The sequence below is a fragment of the Sarcophilus harrisii genome, chromosome 2 (assembly GCF_902635505.1).
Source record: "Sarcophilus harrisii chromosome 2, mSarHar1.11, whole genome shotgun sequence".
Lineage (NCBI taxonomy): Eukaryota > Metazoa > Chordata > Mammalia > Dasyuromorphia > Dasyuridae > Sarcophilus > Sarcophilus harrisii.
In genome coordinates this window covers 213618173-213632258 of record NC_045427.1, presented here as the reverse complement: position 1 = coordinate 213632258, position 14086 = coordinate 213618173, and the positions used below count along the sequence as shown (strand labels likewise).

At 38.8% G+C, this 14086-nt stretch overlaps 1 protein-coding gene across 1 annotated transcript in view; it reads left to right on the top strand.

The window, feature by feature from the left end:
• The first annotated feature begins 3852 nt into the window (after nucleotides 1-3852).
• The window catches only part of GPN1 (GPN-loop GTPase 1), a 30114-nt gene continuing 19880 nt past the window's right edge, over nucleotides 3853-14086 (top strand). The window contains exons 1-8 of the mRNA XM_031951344.1: nucleotides 3853-4075; nucleotides 4209-4302; nucleotides 9103-9142; nucleotides 9495-9561; nucleotides 10967-11004; nucleotides 12267-12345; nucleotides 12799-12893; nucleotides 13942-13987. Of these exons, the coding sequence (XP_031807204.1) occupies nucleotides 3935-4075; nucleotides 4209-4302; nucleotides 9103-9142; nucleotides 9495-9561; nucleotides 10967-11004; nucleotides 12267-12345; nucleotides 12799-12893; nucleotides 13942-13987 (600 nt within the window). The 5' untranslated portion in view covers nucleotides 3853-3934. The remainder of the gene's footprint in view (nucleotides 4076-4208; nucleotides 4303-9102; nucleotides 9143-9494; nucleotides 9562-10966; nucleotides 11005-12266; nucleotides 12346-12798; nucleotides 12894-13941; nucleotides 13988-14086) is intronic.

Genomic DNA, 14086 nt, shown 5'->3' with positions numbered 1-14086 from the left:
AGGTTCTGTTTTGTCATCAGAGAATCAGGTGAGTGAAGGGAAGTATAGATAACAATGAACTCAATATTAAACAGTGCTGTGCTACAGAGGAAGTGCCAAGTGACTTTAACTCTCCTGCTTCTAATAATTTCAGCAAGCTATTACCACTTTCAACAAAGACTTTACCAAAAAGGGGAGTTTTAAATAATGGATTTTTCTACTACTGTGTTTCATCCTTCTTTTTACAATCTGACTGATAACTTGCTATTTTGGTTCTTAATAGTTTTTTCTGTCTCCCTTGTTTTATACTTTCCAAGCAACACTGCTCTAGTTGTAGTTGTTGTTTCTGTTTTCGAAGCCTTGCCCGCTGGTCCTCTAGCTGCTGAGTTTTTTGAAAGAGTTGCATCATTTCTTTATGCAATTGTTCATTCTCATGTTGCAGTTGCCAGGTGAAATTACGGATAGATTTATCTGCTGCATGCTCCAGGACATAATTGTGCTTTCCTTTCATACTTTTTCCCAGTAGCAATTTTACATCAGACAACTGATGCTTCAGTGCTCTCCACTCTTTAACAAGATCGCTTTGTGCCCTATAAAGGAGTGCTGCTTTCTCTTTCTGGACTCTTGGTATTTGCATTTGCAATGATTTGATATGCTCCTCCTGGCTAATCTGTACTTCCCGCTTAGCATTTAATGCTTGAATCTTCTGTTTTAGTTGGGCTTGGATCTCTTCATGTTGCAGTAACTCTTTCTTGAGCACTGACATATAGGACTCATAACCTGAGACCAGCTTCTGCTGTTGCCACTGCATTTGTTCTAATTGCTGTGACTGTTGATCCCATACCAGAATTGGTGCCATCTTTTTTTTCTTGCTTGGATCTGGTACATATCCCATCAGGATACGGTTATCACCCAAGAATGGTCGGATTTCATCTAGCATGTGGTAGTGATCATCTATGAGCTGCTTCCTCTGGGCTCGTGTTTTCATCAGTTCCTCATTCAGCTCTATCATTTCCTGCTCTACCTTTGTTCTTATCAGCATTTCATGTTGAACTTTTTTCTCCAACTCCTCCTGTGACTTTAACAATTGTTGTAGCTTTTTGCTACCCATTAGTAAGGCAATATTACAATTCAGACTCTGCCATCTCATTCTGGAATCCTGAAAATATCTGAGGAAAAAGCAATCAGAAACATATTATTTGTCCATTACATTTTCATTATTATTTGTAAGTTATTACCTTGATGCCATGCATCATATCTTTCATAACAGTCCTTCATTTCTGTAAACCCTCAACCTTATAAACTTTTCTCCTCTCCTGAGCAATTCTTAAAAATGTAGAGGACAATGTATGCTGCTATGTTCAAAAGATATATAGTTTCATTGTGTATTATACTTTTATTGACACAGATGGCTACTCCTGATGTGCCTTTGTAGTAAATTGTTTTATGAGTTCCTTGTGGCCAAAAATTTATCATTTGGTGCCCAACCTCAAGACTGGTCCTTGGGTGATAATATTGTCCAACTAATCTATTCTTAACAGCTTGGTAAGATCTATCATAGTTTTTGATCTCTGGGTATAGCCAAAACCCAAGGAGGTAGGGGAGAATATAGAAGAGGTGTATAAAAGAATAGAGTCAGTAATGATAAAACTCAGGATATTCTGAGACTGACAAGGATATTAAGAACAAAAAAGAATTTTTAAAATCTTAATTTAGGACAAAGGATCAAAAAAAGGGAAAGGATCACTGATTGGGATGGATGGGGCAACAAAATAGAGAAAAGTTAGAGCTGTCTATGCCACATGAGAATCAATTGAAGGAACTAGAGAGATATAATCTGAAGAAGCAGAGTTTTTGGTGGGGGATACTTGATAGCTTTCCAAACATTTGAAGAGCAAATAAAAAGATTAGATTTGTTCAGCAGAGAAACAAGAGCATGGAGGGGAAATTGCAGAAAAGCAGATTTAACATGATAAAAAACCATTTCCTAACAGCTATTTTTAAAGCATGGACTTATATGTACCTGTCTCACCTATTAGAATATGAGCTCTTGCATTTTTGTTCCCAGCTCCTATCACATTTCTTGGTATGGTGATGTTAGGTGCTTAATGAATGCTTAACTGGAGGATTTCCTTTCTCTGGAAGTCCTCTAACAAAGGTTATTGTTGTAGAGGAGATTTTTGTCTTTAAGTGTGGGTTGCATTAGAGACTCTGAGATCCCTTTCCAATTACTTGAGGCAGATGTTCTATCAGATTGACAACACAGCGAAAAGTTGGGAGAGTCTTCTTTCACAGTTATCTACCTTCTTGCTAGCTAGCCCAAGGCCTTCCCCAACCAGCCCTTGGTCTCTGCTTTGGGGAGGGTTTCCTTTTGTGCCCCCTCCGACCCTTTTTTGAGCTCACCTCTTACCGACACCCAGATGTTGATCCCAAAAGTGCTGGATGTTGTGTAAAGGGGGGCCGGGGCTGGAGGCCAGGGAAGGAAATCCACGCGGATGATGGAGTTTTTTCAATTCCTCCCTGTCGACGTTTCTGGGCACCCAACAAGTGTCAATGTACACCCCTACAGGAGGACCCCCGAACCGCACCCATTTTTGAATGTCCCCTGTGCCATAGCGCCGAAAAAGCTTGGCCTTTCCTGGGATCTTGGGCACCGTACAGAAGACACAATAATCGCCATTATCCGATTCTTTCTCCTGTGTGACAGTCACTTTCTCGAAACTCGGCAAATGACTATTCTCTTCCTGCCCAATTTCTTCCCTAGAAGACTTAAAACTCCCGTTTGATTCCAAGTTCTTCCCCAACTGGGTCGAGTCCAGTTTTTTGCTCCCTTCCTCCTCCTCCCTCTCTGTGCTCTTTTTTTCCTCCTGCTCAGGAACATCCTGGGTCCATGCAAGCTTCAGAACCTCTTCAAAGTCAGCTGTGGGACTGGGTTTGGGATCTGCGATATCAGGCTCCGCCCTCCCTTCGGCTGTACTCTCAAATCCCAGCGCAGGCCCCTCCTTTGGCCCCGCCTTCGATTTCATCCTACTCTCAAATCCTAGTTTAGGTCGCGCCTTTGGTTCCTCCTTCATCCTACTCTCAAATCCCAGCGCAGGCCCCTCCTTTGGCCCCGCCTTCGATTTCATCCTACTCTCAAATCCTAGTTTAGGCCGCTCCTTTGGTTCCTCCTTCATCCGACTCTCAAATCCCAGCGCAGGCCCCTCCTTTGGCCCCGCCTTCGATTTCATCCTACTCTCAAATCCCAGCGCAGGCCCCTCCTTTGGCCCCGCCTTCGATTTCATCCTACTCTCAAAACCCAGCGCAGGCCCCTCCTTTGGCCCCGCCTTCGATTTCATCCTACTCTCAAATCCTAGTTTAGGCCGCGCCTTTGGTTCCTCCTTCATCCGACTCTCAAATCCCAGCGCAGGCCCCTCCTTGGGCCCCGCCTTCGATTTCATCCTACTCTCAAATCCTAGTTTAGGCCGCTCCTTTGGTTCCTCCTTCATCCGACTCTCAAATCCCAGCGCAGGCCCCTCCTTTGGCCCCGCCTTCGATTTCATCCTACTCTCAAATCCTAGTTTAGGCCGCGCCTTTGGTTCCTCCTTCATCCGACTCTCAAAACCCAGCGCAGGCCCCTCCTTGGGCCCCGCCTTCGATTTCATCCTACTCTCAAATCCTAGTTTAGGCCGCGCCTTTGGTTCCTCCTTCATCCGACTCTCAAATCCCAGCGCAGGCCCCTCCTTTGGCCCCGCCTTCGATTTCATCCCACTCTCAAGTCTCAGTTTAGGCCCGGTCTTCGATTTCATCCTATTCTCAAATGCCAGAGCAGGCCCCGCCCTTGGCCCCGCCTTTAGACCCGCTCTAAAACTTGACGCCATCTCACTCCGCCAGTTCTCTTTCAGACCACGGCTCAGTTTCATTGAAGTCATTTCCGGCGTCGCTTTGCGCAGGCGTTGCCTTACTCTGTAGGGAGATGGATACCTCGGTGGGAGCTGAGACTCCGGAGGCAAAGGAAGGCCCCCGGCTCCGGCCCCAACTTCAACCCGGGCCTCAGTCTTCAGTGTGTCTCCTAGTGCTTGGGATGGCGGGGTCCGGGAAGACGACCTTCGTACAGGTGGGGCACGGTAACGAGAGGTGGGGAGAGGCATTTGGAGGGACCCAGGTTGTAGCTGACCCGGGATCGGGATGATGGTTTGTGGGGGGACCACGTTCACCTTCGTCTTGTTTCCCGCCGTTCTCTCCCGCAGAGGCTCACGGGATACCTTCACGGCCTGGGTTCGCCGCCCTACGTGATCAACTTGGATCCTGCGGTGCACGAGGTCCCCTTTCCAGCCAACATTGGTGAGTCGCTGCGAGGATGGGTCTGATATGTCGAGGAGCTGCGCAGCTTTCAGAGCCCTAAAAAACTTGCAGGTCGGGCACTGGATACCTGTGAGCTCTTGTCAGTGTCCCAGCCTGCGCAGTCGCTCCACTCTGTTAGAGCAGCTGGAGTTAGGATACTAATTGCCAAGATTTGGGGAATTGAGGACCAGAGGTCAGCTCTCCAACAGTTAGTCAATTAATAAGCATTTATTAAGTGTCTGCTGTGCGGCAGGCACTGGACTAGGTACTGGGGATGCAAGAAAAAAACGGTAAAAGACGTTTAAAAAAATATAAAAGCTCCTGCTGGAAAGGAACTCACCGTCTAATAGGGGGCACAATATGAGGGAAAACATACAAATAAACTTATGTATGGGATTAATTTGAAACCAGTGAAGACATTTAACTCCACAATAAATGTTGAGAAATTCTAAGAGGCTCAAGTTGTTCTTAGACTTGGAAGAAACCTGGGGCATCTTGAGGGCTATGTGTGGAAATACTTAATGATTATTGATTTATGTAATCTTACAATCTATTAGTTAACAAACATCTGACAACTAAATCAGCCATTTAGTCTACATGGAAATCATGAGTGCCAACTTTACCATTCCTGACAACTGCTAATCATAAAAGCCACCCGTAATTAGGAATCTGCCCCTGACCGTAGCACCTCATTCATTTTTGTACAATTAAACTGTAAGTTTTAAACAGTTTAATTGTTCCCATTTTAAAAACTTCATTTTTCATTATTTTTCTAGAGGATGACTTATTGTTCCTGTTTATATTTGTGACCCTGTGTTATTAACTCTTAATGTCACTTAGATTTGTTTTATTTTAGGGCTTTCTGATTCCCAAGCTATGATTTTACTGTGCTTCTGACCTTTTTGGGTAGCCTGACATCATATTGTCTTTGGTCATAAATTATCTATAAATTGAAGGAGAGTTTTTAAGTTCTTAATTTTAGTTTGCAACAGTGTTGAAGATTTGGACTGAAAAGTTGTTTCATTCTCTGTATCAGAAATTTATTTATTCAAATATTTGTTAAGTGAATGATTTGCTAGGGGAGAGGCAAAGTGGGATAAGTGATAATTACTTGAAAATATACTTAATTGTACAAATCGATATGCATTTTATATCAGAAAATCTTTGCAACTTTTTAAGCCGGATCATGATGTAAGGTTATTTTTTTCAAGTATTCCTGTCATAAATGCTTACTGAAAGACTCATTCATAATTTGTGTTTATTCTGCTTAGAATGCCATAGACTGCATCTGGAATATTGTAAGGAGCTCTGAGTTCCACCTTTTGAGAATATCATTGACAGATTGGAGTATATCCAGAGAAGGGCAGGGTGGATGAGATGGGACTTTTGAGACCTTGCTATATGTGGGTCATTTAAAGGAAGGGGAGATATTTAGCTTGGAGAAGATGTAGGGGGAAAACTATATCATATGGAAAAAATATTAGACCCTAGAAGTCAGTAACATAATAATTTGGATTTACAAGGTTTACATGTAGCTTTCCTTACAAAACCCTAGAGGCAGTGGGGTATAATGGATAAGGTAATGACTTAGAATCATGAAGTCCTGGGTTCAAATCCAGTTTCAGATTCTTTATCATTGTCTGACCCTGGGCAGGTCATTTAAACTCCTGATGACCCAGTTCCTTCATCTGTAAAATGAAAGGGTCCCTAAGGTCCCTTCCAGCTCTAACTATACAATCCTTTGATCCTCTTGTACTGTGTAAATAGTATTTCTTTTGACCATAACATACCATTTACTAAGAACACAAAAGCAAATATCATTCAAAAGATAACAGTAAATCCATAAACATTTGGGTCATACTCTTCTAGCAATACATATAGTATCTAGAGAGTGGTAGGTGGCAGACACAAACCTACAGAAATCTAGCTGTAATTTGGAGCTATGCCCAAAGGGCTACCACACATTGTGCATGCCCTTTGACCCAGCAGTGTTTCTACTGGGCTTATATCCCAAAGTGATCTTAAAGGAGGGAAAGGGACCCACATATGCAGAAATTTTTGTGGCAACCCTCTTTGTAGTGGCAAGAAACTGGAGACTGAATGGATGCCCATCAGTTGGAGAATGGTTGAATAAAGTATGGTACATATGGAATATTATTGTTATGTAAGAAATGATTAGCAGGATGATTTCAGAGAGGTCTGGAGAAACTTACAGGAACTAATGCTAAGTGAAATGAGCAGAACCAGGAGATCATTATACATGGCAACAACAAGACTATACTATGATGAGTTCTGATGGACATGGCTCTTTTCCAACAATGAGACGATTCAGGCCAGTTCCAATGATCTTGTGATGAAGAGAGCCATCTGCATTCAGAGGGAGGACTGTGGAGACTGAGTGTGGTTCCCAAAATAGCATTTTCACTCTTTTTGTTGTTGTTTGCTTGCATTTCATTTTCTTTCTCTTTTTTTTTTTTTTGGTTTGATTTGATTTTTCTTGTGCAGCAAGATAATTGTATAAATATGTATACATATATTGCATTTAACATCTACTTCTACCATGTTTAACATATATTGGACTACTTGGCATCTAGGGAGCTTGTTGGGGAAGGGAAGGAAAAATTAGAACACAAGGTTTTACAAGGACTAATATAAAGGGAAAAAAAGAAAAAGAAAATTAAAAGACTTTAATAACAATAATAAAAAAAAAGTCTAGCTGTAAGGAACATGAGTAGGAAAACACAATTCAGGGCAATCCCCAACTCTAAACAATGGCTGTATTTTTGTCATCTTTTTAGGTAATAGTTATATCATGAAACTGCTGGGTAATATTCCTTCTATTCTGTGTTGTGTGTATTTTAAAGATAAAGTTTATAGATGTTCTCTCCTAGAATTAACAGCTAGAGTGTATCAGAACCTGCTTCAAACCGTGGTCTTTTTGATTTTAAGACTCAGGATATTTCCATTATGTTGTGCTGCCTCTCCAACTTAGAGCAATAAGTGAAAGTTTCAGAAAAATAAATTTTTGATTTAACATAATTCAGCTCAAATGAGTAAATACTTATTAAATGCTGTCTTTATTATATTATGTATACTATTCTGTAATACTATATTATATGTAAGTGCTGTTATTAAGTGTCAGGTACCATGTTAAGTGCTGGGGATGATAGTCCCTGCCCTCAAAGAGCTAACATTTTAATGTGGAAAGACAACATATGTGGAAAGAAACTGAGGAGTTGTGAGAGGGAAAGGAAAACTGAGGGCCCGGTGTAGAAAATTTTTTAGAGAGGTTTGAATGAGTAAAGAAATGAACGTGGTTGACCTAGACACTTACTTAAAATGAAGGTTCCATTGTGTTAAAGTTTATAAATGCCTTTCCGTGTAACACCCCAAATATATTGTGGTTTTGTATCTAAGACACTAGACTTAGAGTTAGAAAATTCTGAATTCTAGTCTTAAGTACTTTCTAGCCATATCACCATGTGTAAATCATGTAATCTTCCTGTGATACAGTTTCTTTATAAAATGAAGAGATTGGACTTGGTCCCTCCAAGTTCCCTCAAGGAAAAATGATATAATAATCAGAGTTTATCCAGAAATGGGATTGTCTGTTTGGGCACCTAGGTTTGCAAATGGAGGCTTTGTGACTACTCACTCATTGGGGATTTTGAAGAGGAGATTCCTGATCAAGAGTTCAAGATGAAATGAGTTTTGAGGTTCTTCTCAGCCTTGTGTGGGATGTAGCTCATGCTGTGAGAGGAGTTGTATTACCTATCTGTTGCTTTCTTGATTTTCCCCTATTATGTTGTGAGCTCCTTGAGAACAGGGTGTCTTTTGTCTCTTTTTGTATTCTTAGAGCTTAGCACAGTTCCTAGCACATAGGTCCTTAATGAATACTTTTTGACCAACGTGACCCAGTTAATATGTTCGTTTTTCAAAAAGTCTTGCCTTTTTCCTATCTCTTCTCCCCATCTTCAACCTGCAAGTTTTAGCTCCTTCCTTATTTTTCTTTTAGACCTTTGTATAGACTCTTCCTTTGTCCTACCACATTTTATTTGTTATCTTGCTTGTGTTAGTGTCTATGTGTGATAACCCCCTTAGATTATAACTACTCAAGGACAAAATCACCTCTGTATTCCCAGTAACTAGTAGAGTATTTTCCTTTGTTAAATAAACATTTAATAAGTTTTTGCTGAATTGAATTGATACATTCATTCCTTAGAAGGAGTTGGGAAGTAGGGAAACAGAATGAAATTTGTAACTTAATTCTAAATGTCATGTTCATATTTGGGTAATTTGTCTTTGAATTTTGGCCCTGAAAGAAAAATTTTGTACATTTCCTAATTCTACTCCAGCCCACCATTCCATGGGAACATCACTGCCCTGTAACTGGAAGTTCCCTTTTCTCTTTGTGAACTTCCAGGTTACTGTATAAACTGCTTTGATAATTATACCTTTGTACCCAAGGAGACCCAGTATGAAAAACTGGTCCAACAGGAAATTGTCTAAGGTAGCTTAGAAGTCTGACTGCTAGTACCTGCTGAGAGAGAGGAGGAATAATATCAGGAATAATAAGGGTTAATAGATTGAAACTACCCATTTTATTCTTCCTTCATGTAACACTGTTTCTTTACCCATTCTGTTTCCAATTCTGATGGTGAGAGAGAAATTCTTCATTTAAAAAGAAATAGAAGTTACTTAATTGCTCTATATTTTTGAGCAATGCTTTAAAATGTTATATTCTAAAAGAATGAGATCTTCCAAATGTGGGTCTGATTATTATTATGATTATTATTTTAGATATTCGAGACACAGTGAAGTACAAGGAAGTCATGAAACAGTATCCTTTTTCATATGTGTACTAGTGTTTCTTAACTCCTATTTGTTTTTTTCTGGGTAAGTTTATAAATGTAAAAGACTTGTAGTATAGTTCATATTTCATGATAAATGCTAGTTCAAATATGTGAATATAATAAAATAACTAATTTTTAAGGGATAAAAATGAAGGCTGGGTCTGGAAAAGATAATATAATTAATTTAGAAACTTCTGTGTTAATTTGGGATTGAATTTGCAGTTTTTCAAAGCGTTTCTCTGTTAGGTTAATGTCAGAGTGATGTTTGTCTCTATGGCACATTAAATATGAACTCTGTTGAATTGTTGTAAACATTTGAATTCCTAAACTTGTATTTAGATATGGACTTGGACCCAATGGCGGCATAGTGACCTCCCTTAATCTCTTTGCTACCAGGTTTGATCAGGTAGGCATCTCTCCCCTTCTGTAGTACAATAAGATTGTGAATCTTATTTGCTTGAGTTTGACCACTTTATGAGGAAAGGATCTTAGTAAATCTGAACATAAAATATAAGAAATCACAAAAGTTGTTTTAGTTCGAATGCTTTAACTGAGTAAAACTGTAAGGAAAGATTACTATGGTAGAGTGGGAAAAACTTTGGGCTCAAGATTCAGGAGATTTAGTTCTGATACCACCTCTCTGTCTTTCTAGACATGTAGACTTAGGTAAGTCACTCAAAACGTTCTGTGTTTATTTGTTCAACTATCTTTTACACCTCATAAGGCTTTTTGTTTGATAAAAATAAGATTATATATGCATATGAAAACAATTGGGAAAGAAATCCTGGAGTATGAAACAGAGCAATTATTGTTATTACTTCATATTTAATATTTATAGCCATAAAGTCCAAGGTTCTAATTCTGTTCTGTTACTGACTTGCATTCTGATCTTACATTGGTGGGCACACTGTGGATGAAGGGTAAGTGTTTATTAATATAAAGTATAAAATTTTATGATCACTAATCTATTAATAGTTCTATCATGAGATTTTTGCTTTCTCTACTTCACAAAATGGTAATAGCAGGCTCAGATACCTTGACCAAAGTCAGATTTTTGAACTGGGTTTCTCAGCTCTAAATCCTGATTACTGGAACCCCTACCATATTGCTACCTTACAGTAGTACAATAGAATAGTGCTGGACTTCCCTGCACTAAGCAAGAAGACTTGCATTCAAATCTTGCCTTAGCTGCAAACTAACTGTGTGATTCTATTAACTTTTCTCAGCCTCAGTTTCTTCATCTATAAAAGGTAGGTGGTAATATTCCCTTTCTCACAAAGGTTTTATAGGTATCAGATGAGCTAATATATACAATCACTTTGCACACTTTAAAGTGCTATATAAATGTTGTAATTTTTATTTAAATAATTGATCTTTAAGAGCATGGTGTAGAGAAAAGAGCTCTAGGCTGGGTGTTAGACCTAGCTTTATGTCCTGCCTTCAGTATTGTGTGATTGTGAATAAATCAGTCTACCTTTTGAGTCTCAGAATCCTATAAAATGAGAGTAATAATGCCTGTGTCTACCTTATGGGTTTATCACAAGGACCAAATGAGAAAACATAGAAACTATTTTATAAACCTGAAAGTCTTTTTGGTTTTTTTTTTTTTTTTCAAAGTCACTTGGACCTGTGTGTGATTTATTATGAGAATAGGAGGACATGAAATGGGAGAAATGTCTGGAGTATATGACACCCTAAAATTAATCATGTATTTGCCACCTAGGAATCTTGTATGCTGCTGCTGTCATGAGAGGATCTCTGACTCATATATGTCTTAAAGATCTTCAGGAACCTTTTCTTTTTCCTTTTAGGTCATGAAGTTTATTGAGAAGTCCCAGAATATGTCTCAGTGAGTAACTTTTACATCAACAAGTATTTTTTTTCCTACTTTTTAAAAAAAATTTTTATTAAAGCTTTTTATTTACAAAACATATGCATGGGGTAATTTTTCCAACATTGATCCTTGCATAATCTCTTGTTGCAAATTTTCCCCTCTTTCCCTCCACCCACCCTTTCCCCTAGCTAGCATGTAGTCCAATACATATTAAATACAAGAAGTATTTTTTAAACACCTTATATGTGTCTAATACGCTCACTGTGCTGAGCACTATGGGACATATAAAAGAAAACTTTCGTTAGATTCTTGCCTTCTTTTTTGAAGCAGATAAAAATTACACATATGAAACAAATAGAAATGAATAATTAAGGAACTGCATAAAACCATATGCAATAAACTGTTAAACTGAACATTCTTAGATAATTCCTAAGTTCTTCTAGAGATCTAGAGATCAGCATCTAGAGATGCTTTAGGTCACTGATGAAAAGAGAGTCTTATAGTGGGGATATTGCCTGGCCTATGTCTTTTGCCTCCTACTGTACCCTTGGGAAGCCTTCCTTCCCTGCCTTCTGAGCACCATTACTTTGGTCCTTTTTTTCTCGTCTGTCTTTTCTGAGTCATCCTTTCCACTTAAATTTACGTAAATAAAACTCACAGAGCTCAAAGAGAGAGAATGCCAATTTTGTTAAGCACTTTCTGAGTGATAATTTTGCTTAGAAAGGTAACAATGAAAGTTTTGTATAATCTTTTTATTCAGTATTTTCTACTAGATAGTGGCTTACTGCAATGCTTATCTGACCCATGGATTTTTTTAATAGCTCTGTACTGGGGCTTCTTAAAAATTTTCCCCTCACTACCCCTTTTTGCCTAAGAAATTTTTATATTACTTTAGACATTTAGGTATATAAAATATATATATAAACTAAACATTTACTGATAATAAATCACAGTTTTGCAAGTCCATGAGACCATCCATATATGTGGGGTCACAAACCAGACTTTTAAGAATTTGGGGTCTAAACTAGTGGTCTCAAAGAGAAATTGAATATTGACTTGGAAAACCACAAATTAATAATATCTATGTTTTATTTGTATTTCTCCACTGGAACTTTGGTGCTATCTAAAATTACTGGGTGTCTGATTTTAAGAGTCAACAATATTGTGTATTAAGCTATTATATAGCTTAGTATTTTTAGTTTTCTATGCAGTGGCTATTATAAATCCTTCAGAATATTTTATTACATAGTTGTAATATTTATTTGTCTTTGAAACAGATACGTTTTGATTGATACACCTGGACAGATTGAGGTGTTCACTTGGTCAGCTTCTGGTACAATTATCACTGAAGCCTTGGTGAGTCTTGTTTTTAACCCTGTGAGTGAGAGATCATAGTTGGGGAGTGATTAGGTGATAAACCCCAATTTTCAGTTCATTTTAACAAAAATTATGTTCCACCTATGTGCCAAACACTGAGCTAAATAAGGAAAATACAAAATCAAGAGTCTGCCCACAAGTGGTTTATATCTGTTGGGGGAAAGAATAGGACCGAGCATATGTATAGATAAGTTAGTAAAGGGATTTTTGATAAGGGAAGATCACTAAACCCTACTTGGGGTCAGGGTGGGGAAGATATCAAGGAGGGCTTCATGAAGGAGGAAGCACCTGAGCTGAGTTTCAGATCCATAGCCCAGTACTTTGAAGCATGGAAAAAAGAGCAGGATGTCCTTTGCTTGGGTAGGTAATGGAGTGATTTGGGATCAAGCAATTGCCCCTCTGATTAGGATTTGACTCACCTTGTTTCTTTAGGCTTCCTCCTTTCCAACAATTGTCATTTATGTAATGGATACATCTAGAAGCACCAACCCTGTTACCTTCATGTCCAACATGTTGTATGCATGCAGGTAAGGCTCCCTGGAAGGCACAGTGTACCACTGCAACATGCCCTCCCATTTTAGTCCTCTTGTTGATTTTAAGAAGATTCTTTGTTGAAGCTTCTTGTCCCTAGGAATTCCCTAGCTTGGGCTCACCAACTTGAGAATTATATAAATAGGGTCTCATAATGCTCATCTGAGGGGGATTGTGAACAAGGACATTCCACTCCACTGAGTGTATAGGCCTAAAATACTCCCTTTCAGACTGAGAACTGATATTTTATAGCAGAAATAGGTGAATTAGCAAAACTAATCATGGTTAGTAGCAATAGGCTAGGGCCACTGTGCTAGCTTAAATGTAAGTAGAGACATTAGAAAATGAAAAGCTGGGTCAGAACAAACTATTACATATTAAGAGAATTTGTATTTGGAGGTTCTTGAAAGTATCACCTTTGTTATAGATGTAGCAAGTCAAACTGGTTGACTAGAAACTTTATTATGTTACTAGGAAGAGTGGAGTTTTTAAAAATGATTGGCTCTTTTTTTTTTTTTCATTACCTGTTCCCAGTGAGCTCAACTCCCAATGCCACTGTAGTGCTGCTTCTCTTTTAGTCCTTACTTGCTTATCACAAGAAAAACCACTAATCAAAACTAGCAATCCAGCTGCATCTGACAGTGAATGGGATATAGTATGCCCTTGATAAATGCTTTCTGATTGTTTAAATGCAACAATTCTGCATCCATAATTTACCATTTCTACCCAGAGGAGGAAAGTATATTGTCATCCCTCTTCCTCAGCCAACACTGATCATTCTAGCAATGACGTTTTCACCTCTATATCAGCTGTATGAAATAACTAATACCTTTGCAATCAATTGCAAATTAACAACATTAAAATCTGACGTTGCCAGGTATATTGAGATGTGCTTGGGTTTGTGTTGTTGTCTTCAGAGAGGGAGTTAATTTTCCTCTTAGAAAAGTTTCATTCTAAGCTAAAGGTAGTACTTGGATACTGACCACATACTTCACTTTGCCTGGATGCTAGTTATTATTAACTGTTGCTTGATTGTTTTTTCAGTATCCTGTATAAAACCAAGTTGCCTTTCATTGTGGTCATGAACAAGGTAGGTGTCTTTTAGCCTCATGTGGATGGGCACTGGATTGAGAGGTTCTAGACCTAAACCCTTCTGTTGTCTGTGTGATCTTGGACACATCATTTAACC